At 37.7% G+C, this 26,178-nt stretch overlaps 1 protein-coding gene across 2 annotated transcripts; it reads right to left on the bottom strand.

The window, feature by feature from the left end:
- Window positions 1-767: 767 nt before the first annotated feature.
- Window positions 768-25,635, bottom strand: MS3_00004553 (uncharacterized protein). Of its 2 annotated transcripts, XM_051212489.1 has the most exons (6): window positions 25,571-25,635; window positions 20,870-21,596; window positions 18,682-18,883; window positions 16,699-16,781; window positions 14,348-14,764; window positions 768-2,311 (listed from the first exon to the last, which is right to left on the bottom strand). In XM_051212489.1, exons 2-6 carry the CDS (start codon window positions 21,560-21,562, stop codon window positions 1,919-1,921), a joined length of 1,788 nt encoding a protein of 595 aa, XP_051072675.1. In that variant the 5' UTR covers window positions 21,563-21,596; window positions 25,571-25,635; the 3' UTR covers window positions 768-1,918. The 2 variants fall into 2 exon arrangements, with proteins under 2 accessions (XP_051072675.1, XP_051072674.1); XM_051212488.1 differs by having other exon boundaries at window positions 768-4,637; window positions 16,699-18,883; window positions 20,870-25,635.
- Between the last annotated feature and the right edge of the window lie 543 nt (window positions 25,636-26,178).

Raw genomic sequence — 26,178 nt, forward strand, 5'->3', positions numbered from 1 at the left:
CTATGCTTTTTCACGGAGGGTAACAGGCATAAGTAACGGATGTACTTATTTCTATGTAATACTAATAGGAACAAAAGCAACAGATTATCCACACAGGAAAAACGTTTCACTGTTTCTTCTTCAACAACAAAATGATAAGCTTTCAAAGACTATTAGTTTACACGTGTCAGAATCAAACAATTTAGCTAAAGTGAACTAGTTAAGTTACAGTATAAATAATATATCCATAAGAACTTGGTACCTAAGAAAAGCGTTAAAAGTACTATCACAATAAAATAAACTAGGAATGATATACTGTAAAATATGAATGAATTGACAATTATTGTCCTATATAAAATGATTACCAAAATATACAGCAGGAAGTACGTTAAAATTAAATATTCTAGAGAGAGATGGACTTTTAAAGTAAGAATGATTTAGTATTGAGTTTGTGTATATTGATGATAGCAAGAAATTCTAGATTTTTTTAACGTTTAATTCCAATATGAATTGGGTACAAGTTGCAACATTTTAGTGTATCCAGTTTGAGTTGTTATGATTGTGAATAACACAAAACCAATTAAAGAAAGGAATATTCAGATTCACATAAAACAGGTGGCTACTAAACAACTTATTTATTTGAGAGAGAGCGCCAAACTTATTTATACGAGAAGGCTACCTCGGATATAGTTTATCTTTACAACTGACTAGATATCTTATTGTATAACCAATGTAATGACTCATTTTATCCATACAAATTTAATGTAACTACGTGATCGACGGTTATGGTGTAGTTATTACGAATTTAGAATGTATGAAACTAGTTCTGTTGCATACGAATTTTACATTGAACGAAAGGAATAGGTGGTGTGATGCACGAAGTTATAAAAGCGTCCGCTGTCTATTAGGAACTATATTGATGTAACTGAAAACTAAAGTAATATTTGAGTTTATTTCGACTAAACTGTGGTATTATTGATCTTAAGTATTTTGATCAAATGTTCACTTGACACTAAATATTAAGGCATGTATGATTTAGCTGTGACAAAACTAACTATCCATGTAATTAACAATTGTTTATTATGCGTACATACCTTGAAGTAATTCCTAGATTGTTGTAAGAATGAAAGGCAATTTATTGTCCTGTTGGTGTTCACATCCGTTTGAGCGCATGTTCAACATTTGGGTGACAGCAATAGTTTAGACTGCATCATGAAACATGTTTTGTCCAAAATAAAACTGCAAGCTACTCTCATGATGTGTTTACTCCCTACCAGGAACTATAATTTCTATAATCTGCCCTTTGTGGATTCTCACCAAGTAAAGTGGTACTTATCACTGTGTTCACTTCAAACCTCGATACTGACTAAAGCATTACTACGTTGAGAAAAATGGGGCTGAGATATATTATCAGAGTGTTTGTTGGAGGTTCAACCGAGTTAGTTATGTGAACAACCAATGCATCTTCAGCGTACTAAATATCCGTGACATCACTCAAAATTAACAACAGATACACTGACTAATCATCGCCTGAACTTTGAAAATGTGATTACCCTTCAATTATTTTCCCCTAAATAATAGCTTGTTAATCCCAACCGCTTACCATGTTTAGTGAATAGTTTTCGGTCAATCTATAGTTTTTTGATTCAATTTATGAGTGATTGTACATTAACGCTTATTCAATACTAAATTTATGAACAACCCCTCCCACATCGAATCAACCATTCACTAGCATTACAATTTGTAAAAAAAAGAAATAATTTTACTACTAAAATTAAAATTACAAGAAATCGTTTTGAGAATCTATGGAGATAGGGAAGCCATTTTAAAAATATTTCTAAATTTAATATTACAAAGAGTTAATGTAAATATGTCAAATAAGAAAATATAATAAAACAAATTTTACTAAATCACAGCCTTTAAAAAAAAACATCATTTTTCAGCATCGTTCACGTAACTCTCTTAGTTTTGCTTTACGTTCTCGTAAAGCAAGTTTTAATGCTTCCTTTTTTTCATTTGAATCCCAACCACAAGCTATAGATGTTGTAGTACCATCACATTCTTTGGTAGTTAGTTCTGAGTTTAATGGACAAGCAGTATGTTTTCCAATTGGACGATGTACAAGACAATAAGCACGTTTACATTTTGGACATTTACTATTTGATAAAGATAGGCCATCACTATCAGCTAATAATTTACATTTAGATTCTGTGCATAAACGTTGCATAAGTTTTATCATTGCTTCTACATCATTAGGATGAACTTCACCGAGTTTAGCTGATGCGGTTTTCGCTTTGATCGTTGGATTATTGATATCTGGTGTTAACTTTTTCTACAATTAAGATTAAAATGAAATAAGAGAAAAAAAATTATATCTAATTGATCTACTATTTTAAGCTTAATTTGTACAAAGGATACATATTCAAAACTCACCTTAGATAAAATCAGTGAAATTGAAGATAGATATATCATAATTTTTAAACATACGTTGAGTTGATTTATTTTATTAAAACAAAACTTGGTACCTAATAATTTCGAGCACAATACAAATATAGCATATCAATATTTCTAAGTATATTGTATTTGAGTATAGCTTTTATCAATGACGTTCTGGAAACAGCTCTGATGTATGTATGTAATGATGATGTGGATCTGTTACTTGGAGAAATACTTTTCGACTTTGAGTATATGGATGATATGGTCTTACTATCCGATGATACCCGAACCATGTAATCCATACTTAAGCAGTTGGCAATCAGTGTCTGTAGGTATGGGATATGCTTTGCACCTTTTACTTTTACAAGACTGGTAGGACCCTGTAACTACATTCGCTCTTAGTAGTGGGCAGTTAGAAGTAGTTGAGAAGTTCGTGTATTTGAGGGTATCTGTGTAAGTCCTGGTGGTAACGTGACTGATGAAACCAATCTACGTCGAAGTGGCTTATTTCAGTCTGGGCCATCTTTGACGCCTTCGTTAGTCTGTCTGTAAAAGGTTGGATCTACAATGCGTCGGTGAGAGCAGTTTTACTCTATGCTTGTAAAACCTGGCCTCTCTAAGTTGAGGATGTCAACCGACTCTCTGTGTTTGGCCGTCGTTGTCTCCGAATGACATGACATTCACTGACAACACCATGTTAGTGGTGAAGAGGTTCGGCAAAGTGTGTTCCAGCACAGCGATGATAATTTAACTGATGGTGGCTTGGATATGCACTACGAGTGTCATCCCAGCAAATTCCACATCGTTTATTATTTGCCGGCACTGGGACTGATTCATAAAAGTAGAGAGATTATCAGTATGTGACATGGTGTCGTGTTATGAAAGAAGACTTTACAGCATCTGTTGGTCCTTCACGAATCCCCGGTAGGGGTCCTAAAGATGGTGTAACATAGTGTCTCGAGATGTTATCAGAATAGAAGCCAGTGGCGATCCTGTTATAAATTACTTCCTTCATATGAGTGAGAGGAGCTTCTTTGACTGAAAGATTTCTTTCTGGTTGTATTTTTCTTGACTGGACTGCTTCCCCAATTTTTTTTTCACTTTCAAACAATTTCTATTCACTTTTGTTTCCTTTTTCTTGTACTCACTTTTTTTCTCCATCTCTTCACAATCTTATTTTTATTGTGTGCCGCACATATATTTTGATGCCCCTTTGTACCAATGTTCATGTGTTTAGGTAAATGAGTAAATAAATATAGTCGATTCGGGGAAGTTTAATAAAGTTGAATTCCTATGTTTTTCGATTATTTTGAGAAATTTCGAAATACCGACATTATATCCAATGTCGAGCAATCAAGCAGAAAACACAGACAAACTTCTAACTAATCCATTCACTCACATCAATGTGTCCAAAGTGAAGATCGCCATATTATATTAACTGATTTCTTGCCAAATTTGTCATAATACGATCATCAAAATGAACACAGAATTCTGTTTACACAGTTAACATTCACATTTAACTATCACACTGTGTGTTCAATAGTTCATGTGTTTTATTCCAAAACCATTTTCTGGCTTCCACATTTTGGTGGCTTTTTCAGTGTACAATTTGAATAATAACCTCCAGGAATAAAATTATCCATTAGTACAGTGTACAAGGTAGTTTGTGCACCTTTCCATGGTGTAGTAATTAACGTTCAAATTAAAGATTGTATAATATTCTAAAATGACGAAGATAATTCATTTTGTGATGAAATGAAGAAAATCATCAAGTTAAGCGATCATTTGAGTATATCTTTTCGTAGTAGTAGTAGTGAGAAGCTGAAATTTGTGCTCATTTTAATAAAAGCACTTATATGTATGATTATGCATAGACGTTATCAGGCATGGCTCAGAATAGAAGCCAGTGGGAGTTCTGCTGTAACCTTATTTTACTTTCTTCATATAGGTGAGAGTAACTTCGTTAACTGTAAAAATTCTTTCTAGTTGTATTTTTCGTAGCTGAACTACTTCTATTATTATTGTCATTATTTTTAACTCTTATACACTAACTCAATTTTGTTCCTTTTTTATTATGCTCACGTTCCATTCTCTATCTATTCACAATCTCATTTTTATTGTGTGACACAAATATATTTTGATGTACCATTGTTTGCATCTAACTAACTGTTTGAGTACAAATGATGCTGGATAATTCTTCTGAATGTCTAACAATTAAAAACCTGTTAAATAATGATAATATCAGAATAAAGTCAAATGGACAATAACATCTTGTTTCTAAACTAAAAATCGTCTTTACCATCCCAAAAGCGTTTTGGCTGAATACATATTCGTGTTCAAAAACAGTGAACTTTCGTTTCTTGTGCTAAGTTGGATGTGACTCATTTATTACGTACATATTCATGTATTCAGATAAAAGCTACATTTTTAGAGGATAGATTAGTGATACTTTCTAGATCGAAAGAGATAGAGTGGCGTTCAAACTTAAAATTAAATGGTTGATTGCTTTTGACTCGAAGGTCGCTACACCCATTTTTGTTCCTATGTATGTTTTAGTTATAGAAATGTGTTCAAAGTATTACGGAATAGATAGTAAACAAATGTATCAGAAGATAATAGATTTTAAAACAAAATAAAAAGATACAATTAATACTTCTAAAGATGCACACAAAATATGAACTCATGTAAAAAGTGGTTTTGTATACATGGGAGCTAAAAAATCATCAGATTGAATTATTTCTATGAAAACATCAGTTAGTGTGTTATTCACATCGAAATAAATAACGTTTCCTGATACAAAGTATAACCGCAGTTAAAATACAAATCGGTTTTTTAGATTGATATCATGAATGGATAAATGTTAGACCACCATTGAAAACCTGGAAGCACTGGATGACCGTCCTGTCCCAGTATCAGTCAGCTACAACGTAGGACCAGGCACATATGTGCATCGGTCCAGGTTGCCATACCGCATCAGCACAACAAGATGAACACCGGATTCATAGCAGTGATTAGGTCAAAGGTGGTAATATATAAGAGAAAGATTGCATATAGAGATATAGTACAAGAAGAAAGAATTGGTTCGTAGAAAGAAAGATATGAAGCGATTTTAATCTCTTAGTTTAAGGGATGACAGGGAGTGTATACACCGACGCCATTGTGATCGATTCTGAGCCATGTCACCAAGAGTCTCCAACCATTGGTTACGATAGTCACGCGCCCCGATCGAAGCTGCTACCTTGACGCGGTGGTCGGGCTTGCCTATCGTGATGACCCAACCGAGCTATATTGGCTGGAACATATGTTCCTGCAGGTTCTACCATGCCAGGCAGGTCGATTGGTGAACGGTAAGACTAAAAGCAGCAACTCAAGGTCTGAGGGCGAAGTCGTACTGCTGACTGTACAGAGGTGTGACAGCAGTAAGGTGTTTCCTTCAGACAACCAGCATGACAGCGATGCTGCCTTCCCACAAGGAGGGGTGGGGTTAGAAAAGGTCGACCCTAAAAATGCACACCTGACCTTACCTCACGGATTTCCGTCTCCGGCGGTAAGGCCCTTTGAAGAACGGAGCTAACACGTCAAAAACCTCCCACGAAAGGCCGTGCGCGACCGGCCTCAAGCAGTTGTCCCTTGGGCTCTGCGGTCACGCTCCCAGGTCGTCAAGACCAACACTAATCCGATTTTCTTTTCAGGTTCCTCAAGAAATACCCTTCCACGGTGTGGGCAGCCGGGAAGTGACATCAGCCCTCATACCCGTAACAGCACAAGAGACCAAGGTGGTCACATTCAAATCCTTCCTACACCTCCTAATACCTCTCTTATCTCCCCGACTAACCCTCCTCACGTCTCTTTATCACCTCGCACCGCTAGGGCAAACGATTCGAGTACGTGGAACGCCATTCCTGGTCTTCCGAAACCACGCTCTAAACTATACGTAGGAGCTTTTAACGTACGAACACTTTGCCAAATAGGACAACAGGCTTCCTTAGCTAAAACTTTAGAATCTCGCGCCATCGATGTGTGCTGCGTCTCCGAAACGCGCATACAGGATCCAAGTAGCGTCATTCATTTGACCTCACCATGCCAAAATAAGGAACCGACTCGATTTACGCTTCGTGTATCTGGAAGCCCTGATTCTGCTTCCCGTGGCCTCGCCGGCGTAGGTATAGCATTGAGTCCCAGAGCAGAACTAGCCCTCTTAGAGTGGATCCCAGTAGACAGCCGCTTGTGCGCTGTCCGACTGAACGGAACAGTAAGAATCCGGAAAGATCGGGACACTCGTCGTTGCCTCTTCGTCGTCTCTGCCTATTCTCCCACTGACTGCAGCTCAGATGATGTAAAAGATGAGTTTTACAGAAAGCTTTCCGACCTTCTCCGAAAAGCTAGGCGCTCGGATGTAGTAATAGTGGCCGGTGACTTTAATGCTCAAGTAGGTAAACTAAGCGATAGGGAAAGACAACTAGGTGGATCTTATGGTGTCGTGGCTCAAAGAACAGATAATGGCGACCGTCTGTTGCAGCTATGCTCAGATAACCACCTTTTCCTTGCAAGTACTAACTTTAAGCATAAGGAAAAACATCTTTTAACATGGCGACCCCCTAATTCGTCCCAACGTTGGACCCAAATAGATCACATCGCTATCAGCCACCGATGGAGGGGCTCGATAGAAGACTGTCGCTCATTCTGGAGCACATGCCTAGATTCAGATCATGCTCTAGTGCGAGCGCATATTTGCTTGCGTCTTACTGGACGTAGGAAAGACGCTGCAAGGAAACCTCTTAGGGGCCTACTAAATGACAGTCAAGCTAAGAGTATAGATGCTCGGAAACTCATTCCACCTGGCTCTGAACATAATGAAGAGCGGAGTCAGCTTAAGCGCAAGCTGACAAGAAGTCTACGCAATGATCGCGAACAGTGGTGGGTAGCGAAAGCAAGAGAGATGGAAAAGGCAGCGGCAATAGGTAATAGCAGACAATTGTTCAGACTCGTTAAGGAAACCGGAATTAGGAACCCGACCATTAGCGAAACAATCTCAGAGAAAGATGGACATATTATACATTCTCAATCCAGGAGATTGGATCGATGGGCAGAACACTTTAGGGATCAGTTCAACTGGCCTTCAGCCACACTTCGGTTTCCCACGATCTCTAGTCAACATGAATGGCAAGTTAGTGTAGGTCCTCCGTCCCTTTACGAAGTTGAAAAAGCCATAGGAAATCTGAAACGAGGGAGAGCAGCAGGCCCTGACAGGTTTACTCCTGAGATTTTTAAGGATGGTGGTCCAGTATTAGCAATGAGATTAACCGAGGTCTTAGGTAGAATTTGGGAACTGGACGTAATCCCATCTGACTGGTCTCAATCACTGATTGTGCCAGTCTATAAGAAAGGACAAAAGTCCTCTTGTGACAATCACAGAGGTATCAGTTTGACCAATATAGTGTCTAAAATATTAGCTTCAATAATACTTCGACGCCTAATCAAAGCTCGTGAAGAGCAGATTAGAGAAAACCAGGCCGGTTTTCGACCTGGACGTGGTTGTATAGATCAGATATTCACACTACGTCAGGTTCTAGAACACAGACACACATTCAGACGCCCCACAATGGTAGTATTTCTCAACCTTAAGGCGGCATTCGACTCTGTTGATCGTGAGGTTCTATGGCAGTGTTTGTCACTGAAAGGAGTACCAAAGAAGTACATTAACCTTATAAAGGCTCTCTACTCGAACACAACTGGTCGAGTGAGAGCTTATGGCAAACTGTCATCAAAATTGATTACCTCAAGTGGTGTTCGTCAGGGCTGCCCACTATCTCCATCCTTGTTTAACTTTGTCATTGACGTACTTTTAGAGATGACACTTTCCTCATCTAAATTTCCAGGGGTTGAACTTCTACCAGGAGATTCACTTGTTGACTTGGAATATGCAGATGACATAGTTTTATTTGGTGAAGACGCTGACAAAATGCAGAGTCTTCTGACCACTATAAGCAACAATGCAAGCATGTTCGGCATGCGATTCTCCCCCTCGAAATGCAAAATGTTACTTCAGGATTGGGTTGCATCGACACCCGAACTAATGATAGGGAGTGAAGTAGTTGAGCGTGTCGACCGCTTCACTTATCTTGGAAGTCTCATCAGCCCTTGTGGTTTAGTGTGTGACGAAATCTCAGCACGGATACAGAAGGCTCGACTAGCTTTTGCCAACTTGCGTCATTTATGGCGTAGGCGAGATATCCGTCTATCAACCAAAGGACGTGTTTACTGCGCAGCAGTTCGTTCCGTCCTACTTTATGGCAGTGAAACATGGCCGGTAAGAGTAGAAGATATCCGTAGGTTACTAGTATTCGATCATAGGTGTCTTCGAAACATTGCTCGTATATCATGGGTCCATCGAGTAAGTAACACAGTTGTTAGGAAACGGGTACTAGGTAAGGATGGCAAATCAATTGATGAAGTAGTGAAACTTCATCAGTTGAGATGGCTGGGACACGTGTTACGTATGCCCAACGACCGACTGCCTCGACGTGCTATGTTCAATGGTATAGGAGTAGGTTGGAAGAAAGCTAGGGGCGGCCAAACCAAAACATGGCACAAGTCCATGAAGTCACTGACAAGTGAACTGAGTCATGTTGGTAGGTATAGACTACCTGGTTGGGGACCGCGAGATGATAGCAACCGATGGTTAGAGACCCTGAATGACATGGCTCAAAATCGTTTGCAATGGCGCAGGTGCATCCACTCTCTGTGTTCTGCCAAATTCTAATCTTCTGAATTCTTCATGTCCCTTTTTTTCCTCTTTCCAAATTTATTTCACTGGATTATACTCTTTAAATAACATCTCCAAACCCTAATCTTCCCGATTACTGCTTATACTCTTATTACCTCTACCACTACGGGATTTGAATCGACAACTGCATCTCTGTGCTAATGTGGTGTGGCAACTCGAACTGATGTACGTGCGTACGAAGTTCTACGTTGTTACTGACTGACTGATAGTCACACGGACCCCAACCGAGTAGTCTGCATCTACCAACATGGCTCAGACTAGAAGTTAGTGACTTCAAGCACTGATGCCACGTTTTGGTTTGGCCGCCCCTAACTTTCTTCCAACCATCTCCAATACCGGATAGCATTGCACGTCGTGGTAACCAGTGTTCGGGCATACGTAACACGTGGCCCAACCATCTCAGTCGATGAAGATTCATAACCTCATCAACCGATTTACCATCATTCCCTAATATCCTGCGTTTAACCTCACTATTACTTACCCGGTGATCCCAGCAGATGCCAGCAATATTTCTAAGGCATCTGTGGTCAAATACTAATAGCTTACGAGTGTCTTCTACTCTTAATGGCCATGTTTCGCTGCCGTAAATTAAAACAGAACGGACTGCCGCGCAGTATACTCGTCCTTTTATTGATAGACGGATATCTCGCCTTCGCCACAGGTGACGTAAGTTGGCAAAAACCAAACGAGCTTTTCGAATCCGTGCTGAGATTTGGTCAGACACCAACCCATTAGGGCTGATCAGACTTCCAAGATAAGTGAAGTTGTCAACGCGTTCGACTACTTCACTCCCTATCCTTAGTTCAGGTGTTAACGCAGACCAGTCCTGAAGCAACAACTTGCATTTAGAGGGAGAGAAGCGCATTCCAAACATCCTGGCATTGTTGCTCAGTGCTACCAGAAGACTCTGCATTTTGTCAGCGTCTTCACCAAACAGGACTATGTCGTCTGCGTATTCTAAGTCGATAAGTGGACCTCCTGGATGGAGATCAATACCCGAGAACTCAGTCGACGAGAAAGTTATTTCCATCAGTAGATCTATGATGAAGTTAAACAAAAATGGAGAAAGTGGACAGCCTTGACGGACACCACTTGAGGTTGCAAAAGTAGATGACAGTTCGCCATAAGCTCTCACTCGACTAGTAGTGTTCAAGTAAAGAGCTTTTACAAGGTTTATGTACTTCTGGGGTACGCCTTTCAATGACAGACACTGCCACAGAATCTCGCGGTCTACAGAGTCAAATGCTGCTTTTAAGTCGAGAAAGACCACCGTTGTCGGACGCCGATAAGTATGCCTGTGTTCTAGAATCTGACGAATGGTGAATATGTGGTCGATGCAGCCACGACCAGGTCTAAAGCCAGCTTGATTCTCTCGTGTTTGCAGTTCACGAGTCTTAGTTAGGCGTCTGATAATTATCGAGGCTAGTATTTTAGATATTATATTAGTTAAACTAATCCCTCTGTGGTTGTCACAGGATGATTTTGACCCTTTCTTATATATTGGGACTATAAGTGATTGTGACCAGTTAGATGGGATAACGTCTAACTCCCAGATTTTAGCTAAAATATTAGTCAACCTAATCGCTAAAATTGGACCACCATCCTTAAAGACCTCTAGAGCCAATCCATCTGGACCAGCTGCTCTTCCTCGCTTCAGATTAACTATAGCCTTTTGAACTTCAGCAAGAGTTGGGGGACCTACTTCAATGTTCCATTCACACTGTCTGGGAATGGAGGGTAGTTGTAGAGTAGCTGAAGGCCAGTTGAACTGTTCTCTGAAATGTTCCGCCCATCGTTCTAAACGTCTGGACTGGGAGTAGATGAGAGTATCGTCTTTTTCCGATATAATCTCACTTACACTTGACTTATTAATTCCAGTTTCTTTTATTAGTCTGTAAAGCTGTCTTGTGTTCCCTATAGTCGCCGCGTTTTCCATCTCTTTTGCTTTCGTTGCCCACCACTGCTCACGGTCGTTTCTTAGACTTTTTCTTAACCTAGATCTGATTTGGTGTCGCTCTTCATCATGTTCGGAACCTGATGGGACGAGTTTGCGAGAATCCATCAGTGTGATAGACTTTGAAGAAATCCACTGGTTCTTTGAAACTCTGTGGTTTAAGTCACTAACAGATTTCATTGCTGTTTCCACAGCTGCTTGTATGTCTTTCCAAGCAACATCTGGGTCAGCCTCGTCTTACGAACTACCTAATCGTGACCTCAGTTGTTCTTGGAACCTAATTTTGGTTTTCTCGTTACTCAACTCAGTTCTAATGGGTCTTTTTAATGTGGCTTTTTTGCGTCCAGTGAGGCGCAAGCAGATGCGTGCCCGTATTAGGGCGTGGTCGGAGTCCAAGCAGGTACTCCAGAATGAGCGACAATCTTCTACCGACCCTCTCCAACGATGACTGATGGCAATATGGTCTATTTGAGTCCATCGTTGGTTTGGTGCAGGCGGTCGCCACGTTAGACGACGTCTCTCCTTATGCTTAAAATTTGTGTTTGCTAAAAATAAGCGATTGTCTGAGCACAGTTGCAGCAGACGGTCACCATTATCTGTTCGCTGTGCCGGAATGCTAAAATATCCACCTAAATGCCTTTCTGTCTGGTTTAAGCTGCCTATCTGAGCATTAAAGTCACCCCCTACGAGTACTATGTCTGAGCGTTTAGCTTTCTGAAGAAGTTCAGAAAGCTTTCTGTAAAATTCATCTTTCACATCATCTGAGCTGCAGTCAGTGGGAGCGTAGGCAGAAACGACGAAAAGGCAACGACGTGTGTCCCTATCCTTCCGAGTTCTTGCGGAGCCGTTTAGCCGAACAGCACATAGACGACTGTTGACGGGGATCCACTCTAGCAGTGATTGTTCCGCCCTCATGCTTAGTGCTATGCCTACACCTGCCAGTCCACGAGAACTGGCCATCGGGTCACCAGATACACGTAGGGTGTATCTCGTTGGCTCTCCGTGTTGCCGAGGTGAGGTCAAGTGAATGACCACACTGGAATCCTGTATGCGTGTTTCGGAGACACAGCATACATCAATGGAAAGAGACTCTAGGGTTTTAGCCAAGGAAGCCTGCTGACCGATTTGACATAGGGTGCGTACGTTGAAGGCTCTAATGTGTAGTTTGGAGCGAGGTTTCAGTAGACCTGGGACAGAGGTTTGAGCACTAGAATCGTTGGCTATGATGACACTTGAGGAGGAAGCCGAAAGAGGAAGTTTAGAGTTGAAAGTCGATGTAGGAGGATTAATAGAAATTGAAGAGGAAGGTTGATTATGAATACAGTGGTCTTGTGTGCTGTTAAAGGTATGAGGGCGGTTATCACTTCCCGGTTGCCCACACCGTGGAAGGGTTCTTCTGGAGGTACCTAAAAAGGAAATTGGATTAGAGGTGGTCTCAGTGACCTGAGAGCGTGACCGCAGTGCCCAAGGGACAACTGCTTGAGGCCGGTCGCGCACGGCCTTTTCGTGGGAGGTTTTTGACGTGTTAGCTCCGTTCTTCAAAGGGCCTTACCGCCGGAGACGGAAATCCGTGAGGTAAGGTCAGGTGTGCATTTTTAGGGTCGACCTTTTCTAACCCCACCCCTCCTTGTGGGAAGGCAGCATCGCTGTCATGCTGGTTGTCTGAAGGAAACACCTTACTGCTGTCACACCTCTGTACAGTCAGCAGTATGACTTCGCCTTCGGACCTTGGGTTTGTTGCTCTTAGTCTTACCGCTCTTCAACCGACGTGTCTGACATGGTAGGACCTTGAGGAACGGTTGTTCCAGCCAGTATAGCTCGGTTGCTTCATCACGACAGGCAAGCCCGACCACCACGTCAAGGTAGCAACAACGGTCGGGCCTGTCCCAGCATGGGACTCCTCGGTAGTGTGCATCAATGACCCCGCATGCGGGACTCGAAGGTTGAGCGTGCGCGCGCGAGACCGAATGTCCTGGGTTCGAATCGCGCATGCACAGTGCTGATGAGTCTTATACTATGACGAAACGGCCGTCCAGTGCTTCCTGGTTTTCAATGATGGTCTATCATTTATCCATTCATGATATCTCCACAACCCTATACTGAAAATCTGCTTTTGTAAATTATTGAAAGTTTTTTAGAATTCCACAACGTTAGGAATAGAGACAATACAAATTCTAAATTGAAAACATTTACATTCGCTAATTCGCCTATTTCACAATGCTTAAAGATATCAAGAAGAATGTCATCATATGATTAATACATAAAGTGCATACCGAACACACACGCACACACAGGAAATATGTGACCATAAGTTCTTGAAAAGTTATATCATGACCGTTAAATCACAAATATAATCATAATTAAAACGAACAACAATAAAAAGAAAAGATATTATAACAACTCTCCTACAGTTAATTCCGACTATGGTTAAATTTTGTTAAGCCCTTTTATTAACTTACTTGACAGACAATATTATTCGAACAGTAACAATTCGTCTATTTCTTTGTACTACTATGATCACTATCTTGTCTGTATATGCGTGTACACTTGATTACATGACAGCCTACGCACATATCTCTTTCTAGCTTAAATGTCAATCACTTAAATATCGCTCTACGAATCATTCTCTTCCCTATGTATATATGAACTTGAATCCCATTATTAGTCTTTAACTTGCCTAGCTGCACATTGATTCGATCTGACTATAAATTCGCCTCTGTATTTGCTTGCACACACACATATATTCGCCTCTCTGCTTCAAATTCGCTCGATGTGCTTATAACTTTGTTGTCTGTGCTATCCGTTAATAAAATGAAGTCACCACTTTTTATTACCTTCTGATTTCAAACACCGTTGAGATTTATGTAATAATGGTTATCAAGGTGATCGATAGACGAGGCTAAGCCACTACAATATCAATGTCAGGATTGGAATTAATAGTTTTAAGTAAATAGAGCATTAGGTAGAAAGTTAATGATAAATATACTATGTGTGATATCCCAATGAGTAGGAAAATTGTATTTCTGATGTTTTGTGACGTAATGTAAGCCACTTCTTCAGAGTAAATAAATAACCGAAATTAAATGAACACAAGTTTAAATACTGTACAATCTTCTATTTATTGGGATGTGACAAAAAAACATTTATTAAAAAGAAAAGATATTCAAAACAATGTTAAACGATTAACTAACCTCTTGTTTAGTTGAATTTAATTTATCTGATTTTGTATCACGATGATTATGACTTTGACTACGTGAATGAAATATTAATTCATTTTTCTTCTTACTATTATTATGTTGTTGTTCATTCTTCAATGGTGGTAGACCTAAACGTTGACGTTTTTTAGCTTCAATATGTAATTGATGTTGTTTCAATCGAGTTTTAAGTTCAATTTCAATTTGTTTTTGTTGAACACCGGCACGACAAATTGCTTCATGTCCGCATTGACTTATAGGTGGAATATGTTCATTACACCAAGAACAATACCAATAATCTTCTGGTATAGTTTGAATTGAACAATCAATTTTATGAATAATTTTTTTATTTCGTTCAGCTTGTTTTCTACGTTCTCTTTCTTTTCGTATACGTTTAGCACGTTTTCGACCAATCTGAATAAATAAATGCCACTTGTATAACATAATGATAAGAGAATATGATATTATGAAAATAGATTTAACAGACTGATATAGTACTAGTTGATGATGTAACTAAATTTGTTCTGAAAACATATATCTTGAAAAATTTATAAAAAAAACATTAGTGACAATCTAAGCACATATTCCCTCTTTTAATATTGTCATTTAAACACCTTACAGTAATATCAATGTGATGAGTCAATTATAAGTAATTGACTGAGTCCTTTGTTTGTAAATATATATTCTCACAATTGAATTTATGAGTCAATCTAAGCTAGATCATCATTGAAAACCTGGAAGCACTGGATGACCGTTTCGTTCTAATATGGTGGTCTAGTTTAGATTGACTTGTGAATTCAACTGTGAAAATACTACAATCTCCACAAATCCTCATACTGAAAATATATATTCATTGTTAATTGAAGAGTAGACATATACAGTCGAACTAATAATATTCAACGCCATGTGTATTACTGATACATGAAATTTGTGTAATGATCTAAATCATGCATCCTATTTACAACAAATCTTTCAATAGAGCAGAAAGTAAGGTTGCAACGCAATATGGCGACGGTAACAGGTCTAACTTTATAAAAATACCAATATGAAATATAAACTATGTAAGACACATAGAAAATTCATGCTTATAGGAACACTACACGGAATACGGTTTGCCTATAAATCACAAGGACGAGACACATTTGCCTGACTGTTCAAGATAACAATAACCAAAAGTATATTAATATAAATACAGAGTGGGAAGAAGTCATTTACAATCCTCCATTATAAAAGACTTATAACGTCATGTCTGTATTCCCCTACTAGTTAGTCACAGTTTACATTGCTTGGATCCATTAGAATTGCATGTGAGTTTCAAAAACTATATTGTCCAATTTGTTATATCTATGTATCGGTAGGAAGCTACTATCTTACAAACGATATCTTTGATTAGTTAGTTGAAGGAAGTTTCGAAGTGGTGAAAAATGTTTGTAAAGCAAAAACTACCTCCAGGATTGGCATTAATCTATGAAGTCCAAAAATTCCATTGTTTGATCACATTGGTTCTACTTGAGCCCTATTGCTTATGTTTAGCACTGATTGAATTTGATATTATTTTCTACTTTCTGCATTTTATTTTGTTAACATTTTTTACAATAAATAGTGCTTATTTCAGGTATATATTTATATGTCAGGCTCCATGTTTTCTATCACTGACTGACTCAGAGATCCACTAGTAAATTTCTAGAACTTGGTGAAAATTAATCATGGCAAATTTCAGCTAGAGAGAAATAGGTTTTTATTCATTTTAAATCAATAAATACAGTCAACAGATGACCAAAAGCTGTCCTAATTGAAATCGATCACTAGCTTATGTTGATTATTTAACACTGAGTAATATATTTCCTACTCAAATGACAACAGTAATCTTTCTCATTTTATCCCCAACTGAGTACTTTTACTTGTGTAAAAAAAAGTCGGAGAAAAAACTAATTCATTATTTAGTTTTGAACAAATTTAAAAGATTTCAAAATCAGAAATGGACATTCTTGAGAGTGAATTAAACAAAAGTCTTGAAATTCTTTCAGTTACTTAATAACCTGCTTCGGTTTGGGCACCCGGGCAGTATCACAGCCCTCACACATATCAAATGAGATTTGTGTGGCGCATATGTATTTGGTGCCTCCTTGTACCAATATCTATGTGTTAAAATAAATAAATAAAACAAGTTACTTAATAAAAATATTATTTTACGAGGTTTCTACGCTGATAACTAAAACAACAATTCTGTCAGAGTATATTTATATTTCTAGTTGAATAATAATATTTTATCCATGATTCCGAAAGTAAATATGATAAGATTTCGAAAACATTTATGTTATGAAATTTAACACGGAATACTGGCTTACCTCACGTCCTTGCTCATCAAAACTAGCCTGACAACACATTTCTTGATGTCCATTCAAGTTTCCATTACCGGTTTGTAGTTTTTCTAATATTTTTTTAATAAATGAAAGGAAAATATTACTGAAATGAGGATGAATAAAGACTAGAGATTTATGAATGAATATTTTTTATTACTTCGTTTTTAGGAAGTTTATGTTATGTTTTCTGCAGATAACCGACGTCCAAACATTTAAAAACCTCCATTATTGTAAATATCTCATAAAAAACCAAACGCTTTTAAATTGTCAATCAGGACAATCGAAAGCCAGACGATGAGAAAGTGGTTATGGGTGTCTTTATTATTCAGACCCGTAATTTACCTGACTACTTAACGCAATAAAATGTATAAATCTCAACAAGTAGACGACTTAGATATTTTTGAGAAGAAAGACTGAGGAATATGTTTGCAGGAAATTGATCATTACTTTTGAACGACAAACTATATAATAATGGTTATTAGATCAGAAGAAAGCTTACCATTAGGATTACTCCTTAAAATGTGTACACTCACTAAATAATAATTAACCAAGTTTTGTATCTTTTCATTGTTTCTTTCTAACAGGTTGGATGACAGCCATAGACCGAAAAAGCTTATTATAGAAGGATTTAAAGATAGGTTTTTTAAACAATTTTGTGACTAACTAATCAACGTAACACGGTAATCAAATGTAAATCAGCTTGAGCGGTTTTGAGCCACATTTTATATATTTGAGAGATGATGATATTAATCGTTTATCAGAACCTCCAATCCAGTGGTAGTAATTTGAGAACATTAATTACTAGGTTACCACTTCACATTTCATAATTAACAAGTTATTCACACTTGACATCGATATAACAGATTGATCTGGTGATTGAGAACTGAAAATTAATATAACTTAGTAAGTTACTAAACTTTGAATCATATCTATTATGAAAGTCAGATGTACTAGAGTTATTTAAAATGAATTAAGTGGGGGTAATATTCAGACGTGACATTAAAACGGAGATTTTTTAAGATGCTGAGCCCCAATTACGTAAAAATGTAGAAAGGTTTCTTTCTTATTCGTGTTTGCCATGAACGTTACTCATAAAACATTAAAAACTCAGTTATTAATTAGATACTTGAGTATGAGAGCCAATGATACTACCTGGTTTCCCAAACCGAAGTAGATGGAGAGGAGTTTGAACCTGGGAAACCTGAACACTCTAACCACTAAAGCTTCTCATAGCAAGAGGTAATAAGAATAATGAAGTTGTTTGGACAATTCTTAGTGAATATTAATAATACCATACAAACTAAAATAATATTAAATAAAACAATAGCATTTCCGACGCTTACTGAGTAGGATAAAAAAATTTATTCATGTATATAGGGTATATGTCACTAGGTAATAACATGAGTTTCATTTTTCACTTCCCGATTTCACCCTTTTATTTTGAATTACGCATCTAAAGCTTGGTTTTTCTAGTACTATTGACATTAGTGATTGTAACTGCTTTGTTTTCGATTTTGTTCAATATTGATATAAAGTTGAGAAATTTGGACTGCACACATACACGCGCCAGATTCTGAGGTGCATATGCATGAAATTAAAACTGGCGGATAGACGGGATGCACACATATACTACAGATAATTTTAAACTTCAAGTTCAACAAAACCATTAGACACAATCGGCCTTTATTCGATGCTTAAGTAATAAGGGATGAAATCAAAGAGATTCTTCATATTCGTAATTAGCGTAAAAGATATTCAAATTGAATTAGGATCAAGATATGTGATTAAGAATTCTGGTATCATAACTGATATGTCAGTTACTGAGTAAAACCCCAACCCTAATTTCCAACCCTAATCTGATATTTACGCCATAAGCTTGAAGAAGTTTTCTCGTTCTCAATTGGCTCAGTTGTATACTTTACGTTAACCAATTGATAATTTAAGTGACATAGAATAAAATAAAATTACCAATTTTAATTTCTTCCTTCTTATCTACCGTTTCTTTGGCCTCTTTTTCTCTTAATTGTTTCTGACGTTGTTTTTCTTTTCGTTCTTCCAGTTCTAACTCTTGTTTCTGCTGTAAAGTGCCACGTTTACGAACAACTAAACATTCATCATGTAATCTATCTTTCCCAACAGACAGTATCAAAAGTTCATATTCAGCTGCAAGCTAAATGAAAGATACCAGTTCACTCTTTAAATATATATATATATATATATATATATATATATATATATTTGTTGGAGATGCTATATCTCCAAATAAAACGTATGACAAAGAGAATCAATCTTAAAATCTACATCCAGCTAAATTTTAATGTATTTTCATTGTATTAATTCAGAATGAAATATCGCCATTGACTAAGTGAATTCTCGATTGTATCAATTTATTTAGTATGTAATTAGTTATTTGATTGTCAACGCGTTCTCTTATTGTATTACTTCATTCACTGTGATTTCGGGCTCAATAAAAACTGTTCAAATTGATAAAATTCTACTAATAATCATTTAATGACTAATGCATAATTTGAATAAGATTTAAAGTTGTTTAATTTTTCTAGAGTTTTTATCAAAGAAGCTTTTTATATAAAATTGAACTTTTTACTCTAGTTAACAAGGAGAGAAAAAGGATAGAGATATAAGAGTCAGAGTTGTGAATAATTACCTTAATGTACAAATATATCATATATATACATGAAAGAGTTCTATTGTCGAAAATTGGATTTTTAATTAAAAATCACTACTATCTATTGAGATTTTAGCAGTCAGGTTCAGGGTTTCCTGTCGACTACCTCCAACCACCATCTAATCTCAATATATAGTGCCCGCAGTGTCGAGTCACCTAGACTGGTGGCCACATTGCAACATGATCGATAGCATTCAATCTTCACTAATAAGGACTAGACAAGCATGACATTGATCACCACCCAGTGATCAATCAATTGTGATTACATCTCAGTCCTACAGGAGGTCGGTCGCGGCCCGGAAAGCTCAGTGGTAACGTCTCTGACTGTGAAGCTGAGTGACACGGGATCGAGTCCGCCAGGGAGCACCAGTTCCCTCAAGATTACAGGTACACCTTGCTGATGAGTGCCAAGTAGCACGAAACCCGGGTCCAAAGTTTCCTGTCGACTACCTCCAACCACCATCTAATCTCAGTATTTATAGACGTCTATCACTGTAATAGAGATATTTTGAGAACAATTTAACATTTAGGAAGAACATTTTAGTGTATAGTTCTGCAAAATATGGTAGTGAAATACAAATTTGGTTATTACAACACAAGTTAATAGTTGGGTAATAAGAAAATTATTTGAATTTTATTCTGCTCATAAGTCTATGGAATTTTGATTCTAGTGATATCTTATATTTATTGAAAGTTTTACTTCCTGGTTGATGTTATTGAAGAGAAACTTAAACTGAGTTTCCTAGAAGAATATTAATTAAACTGTTTTGACTTTTCGTATCTTGAACTGTTCAATAGTAGTGTAACTTATCAAATGCACATAGATTTGACAGACTTTAAGTTACATTGTAGCTGTAAAGACTAGTAATATTATCTATCCACCTAAGCTGAAATAAGTAGTGAGAACTGAACATTTGAGTTATTTGTCGGAAGTCGGGTACTTTGACTAAAAAGCAAATGATCAACTCTAGACACTTTAGATGATGTTAACGTAACATCTTAGTTGAATTTGAGTGCGATTCTAAGGCAGTGTTACAAGAAATAAGTACAGAATCTCAAAGTACCATTCATCTAAATGATGGTACGCTGATAACTAGAAGTAACAAAAACTAGTTAAATTAACCCCGTATTAATACTATTTAGCTATGACTAGAAAATCAATGTATTATGAGTATCAGGTAATATATTGTTTACAATATTGAGAAATATGACGGTGTAATTGAAGCCAATTTACGAACTTTATCCGCACAAATAATTTGCACGTGTATTTATCAAAGGAATGGTAATTATCTAGAGATAATTTCAAGCATTGAAATATGATGCTAACCATCAAATATATTCACTAGCTTACCCTTTGACACAATTTATTCATGACGAACTATATTTTTACTCTTAACAGCTGTTCTCCAAAAAGCATATTAAAATTTTACTTGAAAACATAAACACGAAAGCTAACAAGAAGTAACATACTTGTTTCAGTATACCACGATAAATCTTTGCTGCAAACTTGATAGGTAGTTTTAATTCACATTCTGTCAAATTTCGATAGAATGGTAGAATGTAACACTCAAGTTCCATTACTAGTGGATCTACTTGCGAAAAACATCCATCTGTTTCGAAATCACCATTATCTTGCTCTATTTTTCGACAAACTGGAGCAGTTAAACAGGACCTAATGTTATTTTGACACCTATAAGTTTCTTTTTTTCGAGTATTCAACTTAAGTCTATCTCTCGCATGTTGCAAACTTGGTCCTCCTGGAAGTGAACGAAGAGGAATGGAGCTTAAATCAACCATACCAGGAGACTGTGACTGGTTTCTTACAGAACGAACAGGTAGAGTTACCGTCGCCTCGTTTGTGGGAGTGTTAAACAGAGAGCATTCATTGTCTTCACTAGCGATATAACAAGAATTAGAATTTGATAGAGCGATTGAACTGGAAGAGCATTCATTGATGCAACCATTGGATAAATATGATTCTAATCGCCCAGTGAATGAAGGACTCATATCTGATAGACCATTAGAGGCATCTTTGTTAACATTATCAGAGTCATCGTCCATAGAAGCGTTTACACTGTAATCCTTATCTGTAAGTAGTTCCATATTATTTTGAGGCTCCGGATCAACAAGTAAGGAAACTGAATCGATAATACGTCGAATCATAACCAAAGATGGTCTTTACAAATCATACTACAACCTAAAATCAAAAAGCACCCAAGTAAAATATTTACAGGCAATATCATACAAAATAAACGAGCATAGGTGAAAAAATCGTAATTTTGAAGAGATACAGATTACGTTTTCACGTATCAGCTGGCGCAATACAATACGCCAATCTTATAGGATGGACTCTTCAGCAAGTCAATAAAGTTATTAAGTATACCAGTAAGGATTTTGAAAGAATCTATCAATTCGATTGCACTACAGAAAACAAATCTAAGGACTTGACCGGGAAACACTCAAATATGGTTTAGCAGAAGTAAATGCAAACCAACAAGTAGCTTAGTCGAACTTCATTGAGTTGATGGTAACCAAACAGTTTTATAAGATTTAATTGATGTAAACTACAACATAGATATAAACTACACAGAACCTGGGAATAATGTGCATCAGTCTAAATTACAATCTTTATATCAGCAAAGTTTAAAACAGTACTTCAATTCCATTGCATGTATTCGATGCAGTTTGACCTGAACTATTTCCTTACTATCTGAATAAGCATAAACCTGTAAAGGGTGTTTATTTTCTGAGACAGTTACCAACAAGCTCCTTATGACTAACGAACCATGCTTTAGGACATCAGATGAGGGTGAAAGAACAGTTATTAGTCCCGATAATGTAATTTAGATGAACCATATGTTTAGTAGGAATGACGTTGTCCTACGACTACTCTAACATCTCAAACCGGATAATTTCAGTGGTCCTGATGAAATGCATTCTTAAACTATGTGGGCTCTGGAAGAAATATCTGTCAAAACTCTAGTAATAGTCTTTTTCCGCTTGCCAATCGGACTAAACTGGTTGGAACAATAAATCCTCAAGGTCCTATCATGTCAGGCAGATCGGTCGAAGAGCGGTAAGACTAGAAGCAGCAAACCCAAGGTCCTAGGGCGAAGCCATACTGCTGACTATACAGAGGTGTGACGGCAGTAGGGTGTTTCCTTCACACAACCAGCAAAACAGCGATGCTGCCTTCCAACAAGGAAGAGTGGGATTAGAAAAGGTCGACCCTAAAAATGCGCACCTTGCCTCATCTTACGGATATCCATCTCTGGAGGTAAGATTTCAACAAGTACGGAGCCAACACAAAAAGATTGTGTGTGACTGGACTCAAGCGGTTGTTCCTTGGGCACTGCGGTCACCCTAACACAATTTCCTTTTCAGGTACCTCTGGAAGGAGAATTTTTGATATGTCACTGGACCAGTCAAAATCACCGAGAGACCGGAAGGAAGAAGTAACCAGTTCGATCTACAAAACTCAAGGTAGACATTAAGTCGGCGAATATCATTTATCCACCCTAGCTAATATAGTGATTACGTTGATGGAGAAAATTGTTTGAGCAGTTTTCTACGTCACATAGATAGGAACAATCATTTAGTCAGGAGAAAACATAATTGTAGAACAGCTCTTTCATGTTTGACTAGTCTTCTCATTGCAAGAGAAGATTAGAATGCAATGAAAAATAGATATATTGGTATACGTAATTTTTATAGATCTAAGTCAAGCTCTCAACAAGGCATCTCGCCTAGATCTGGGATCGAAAACTAGTACGTTCTGGTACGAATCATGAGGTTAGTCATTGGGCTAACTTTCTCTGTGAGAAGCGCAAATGAGTGAAAGCAGACTGAAACTGCAAAAGGAACTGGTGACAAGCGGGGTCCCCCAAATAATAACCCAAGACCCTCCTTTTGATTTACAGAGATTATTTGTTTGGAGTTGCTAAGTAAACTATTCTGTTATTTGTGGATGACATAAAGATCTGCAGACCCACAATACGGCTGATAAGGTCAAATTAGTCTTCAGTCTTCAATAATAAGAACAGGTCTATCGACTTATATTAATCCTTGAAGTTTGTGATACTGTGGAGGTCCAATCTCGCTTTGAATATATTAACAGAAGGTGCTGATATTACATGTTCCGGTAGAGAATTCTATTAATTCACTACTCGGTGCGGGAAACGAAACTCCAGACGTAAACGATTTGATCTCGGTTTTAAAACTTCCCTAGAATGTCATCTCAAATGATCAGTCCTAAACGGAAGTAAAAGATAAGACATGTTAATACCAAGGTCATCGTTCAGTATACGATAAGCCAATATTAGATCACCCCGTACTCTACGGTAAGATAACGGAAATAAGTTAAGGTGTCTCAGTCTGTCTTCATAAGATAGGCCAGATAGACCCTGTACCATCTTAGTAGCTCGTCGTTGGACTCTTTCTAGCATATCTGCTTCATATTTGAAACCAGGACTCGCTGCTTGAATCCCGTATTCTAAATGTGGTCGCACATAAATCGGGTATAGTAATCTAAACATTTCATCATCTAAATACTGAAAAGACCTACGAATTGACCATAATACCCTATAGCCTTTTGCAGCAGCAGCCTTACAGTGACTAGTCGTTTTGAGATCATTGCTTAATATAACTCCTAAGTCTTTATAGTTTCTTGCTTTGGGTAGCACGAATCCACGTGGTGTATAGTGATACGATTCATCAGAGTTATTTAACTGCATCCCTATACTCTTATTATGATTTACTTCTAGTGACCACCTGTCTAACCATGCCACCAATGAGCTAAGATCGTCCTGTAATACTATTCTATCCGACATACTATGTATGGGTCTCCAAATCTTTATGTCATCAGCGAAGAGTAGAACGGATGATTTTGCTACAGTTGGCAATTCATTTACATAAAGTAAAAAGAGAAGAGGACCTAGGATTGTGCCTTGGGGAACCCCACTTTTTACAGGTACCCACGAGGAGAGAGCCCCATTAACCCTTACCCTTTGTCTCCTGTCATGGAGAAAGTTACTTATCCAATCGACGACTGTGTAATGGATTCCAAAACGTTTCAGTTTGAATTTAAGACCAGAGTGGGAAACCTTACCAAAGGCTTTACTTAGATCTATGAAGATCACATCCACAGGAATATTCCGATCTTTTGCAGCAGCCCAATCTTCTCTTGCAATGAGATTTGTCAAGCATGTCAAACCATGTTGTTCCCTGGAGAAAAGATTACGCCCTTCAACATAGTTTATAACAGATATCCGAATGATGGTTATCAATGTCAGTGTCAGGTGGTACTACCCCCTCATTAGTGTTAACGGAGATTTCACTTTTCCGTCAGTCAAAGTCGGTTGTTTAAGGCGTCTCGTAACAGCAGGTACTACACTGATACATTCGTCACTGTCAGTGCTCGTGTTATCAGCGCGTGCGCCATCGTTCTTCTTACAGGCCAAAGCCAATAGGCTCATAGCCTCCTGTATTAGTAACGTCTTATCTGCACAGCAAAATATGCAAAGCCAATGTGAGTTAGGCTTCGAACATCTTTTGTATGTGGTGGGACTTAAACGGGTGTACATCTTATGGAACCACTTTTTTCACTCATCACACTGCATTCCTTCCTCCACAGGGAACAAACAGTTTGGTTGTCCACATTTGTGAGTACTACTAACAATTCTAGTCAGATTAAGGTGTAAAACACAATATGATCACAGTGTGAACACGGTGTCAATCAACGAGTAAAAGGATACCACAATACAAACTTTAGCAAGATTTCAAACACTAGCTAAAGTACTTTGATTTAGACCAAGAATGCTTTTGATGCAATAATTACACAAAAGCAAGGATAATCACTGCAAGTACAAAATCACTGCTTCTTTGAAACACCGACGACAAACTATTTTAGAAACGAAAACGATACTCTGACCGAATGCCTTAAGTGAAATAAATTCAATTAAAGTGAAAAAACTAGTCTTGATACGTAATAAACGATCAAAATAATAGAATCTATTCGGCGAGGAAAAATACCACTGTCCTTTTAATTAGCGCGCGCGTCTCAACAAAGATTGGTTGGGTATAAACTTTATGAGTCATTAGGAATATGTTTTATCGTTGGTATAATGATATATATCGATCGATTACATCGAAAACACGATCTTTATGCCCTACCTCTGATTAACCTAGCAAGGTGATCCCAGTAACGCCAAATACGTACTACGCGCTCTGAGAATAGTGAATTCAGTCTTAATTTTTGAATTTTCGATGGACATTAGACTGAATAATTTGGTGTAGTCATGATGAAAATGGCCTATCTTTTGGCTTACATTTGATTTGAACGTGTCGACAAATGGAGCTTCAACGCATGTTGGGGTAAAGAGTAAGTCGTAACGATTAGTGGTTACAGTACAAACATTTGGTTCTGAACTAGCATATGTTTTTGAGGTGTTCCAGTTAATTATATGGCCAAGGAAACAGTTAGAATTTTTAACAACTGGAATCGGTTCGGCCCAACCAGTCCTCTCTCAAATGGTAGCCTTGGGGTTCCAAGGATCAACACATTGTACTGTCATTTAACATTTTTCGTCGGCTCTATGGATTTCCTCACATGATATTCGCCTGCCCACTTCAAATGCTTGAGTTCTGATTAAGCGAATACTGTATAGAATGCGATGGTATTCGAAAGTGAATCAAAAATTAGATATTTCCTAATGATGTTCATCTAATTCAAAGCAGGATATACATGTATTCGAAAAAGCACAGACTTTCAGTTGATGCTT

This window comes from Schistosoma haematobium, chromosome ZW (assembly GCF_000699445.3).
Source record: "Schistosoma haematobium chromosome ZW, whole genome shotgun sequence".
In the NCBI taxonomy this organism is placed as follows: Eukaryota; Metazoa; Platyhelminthes; class Trematoda; order Strigeidida; family Schistosomatidae; genus Schistosoma; species Schistosoma haematobium.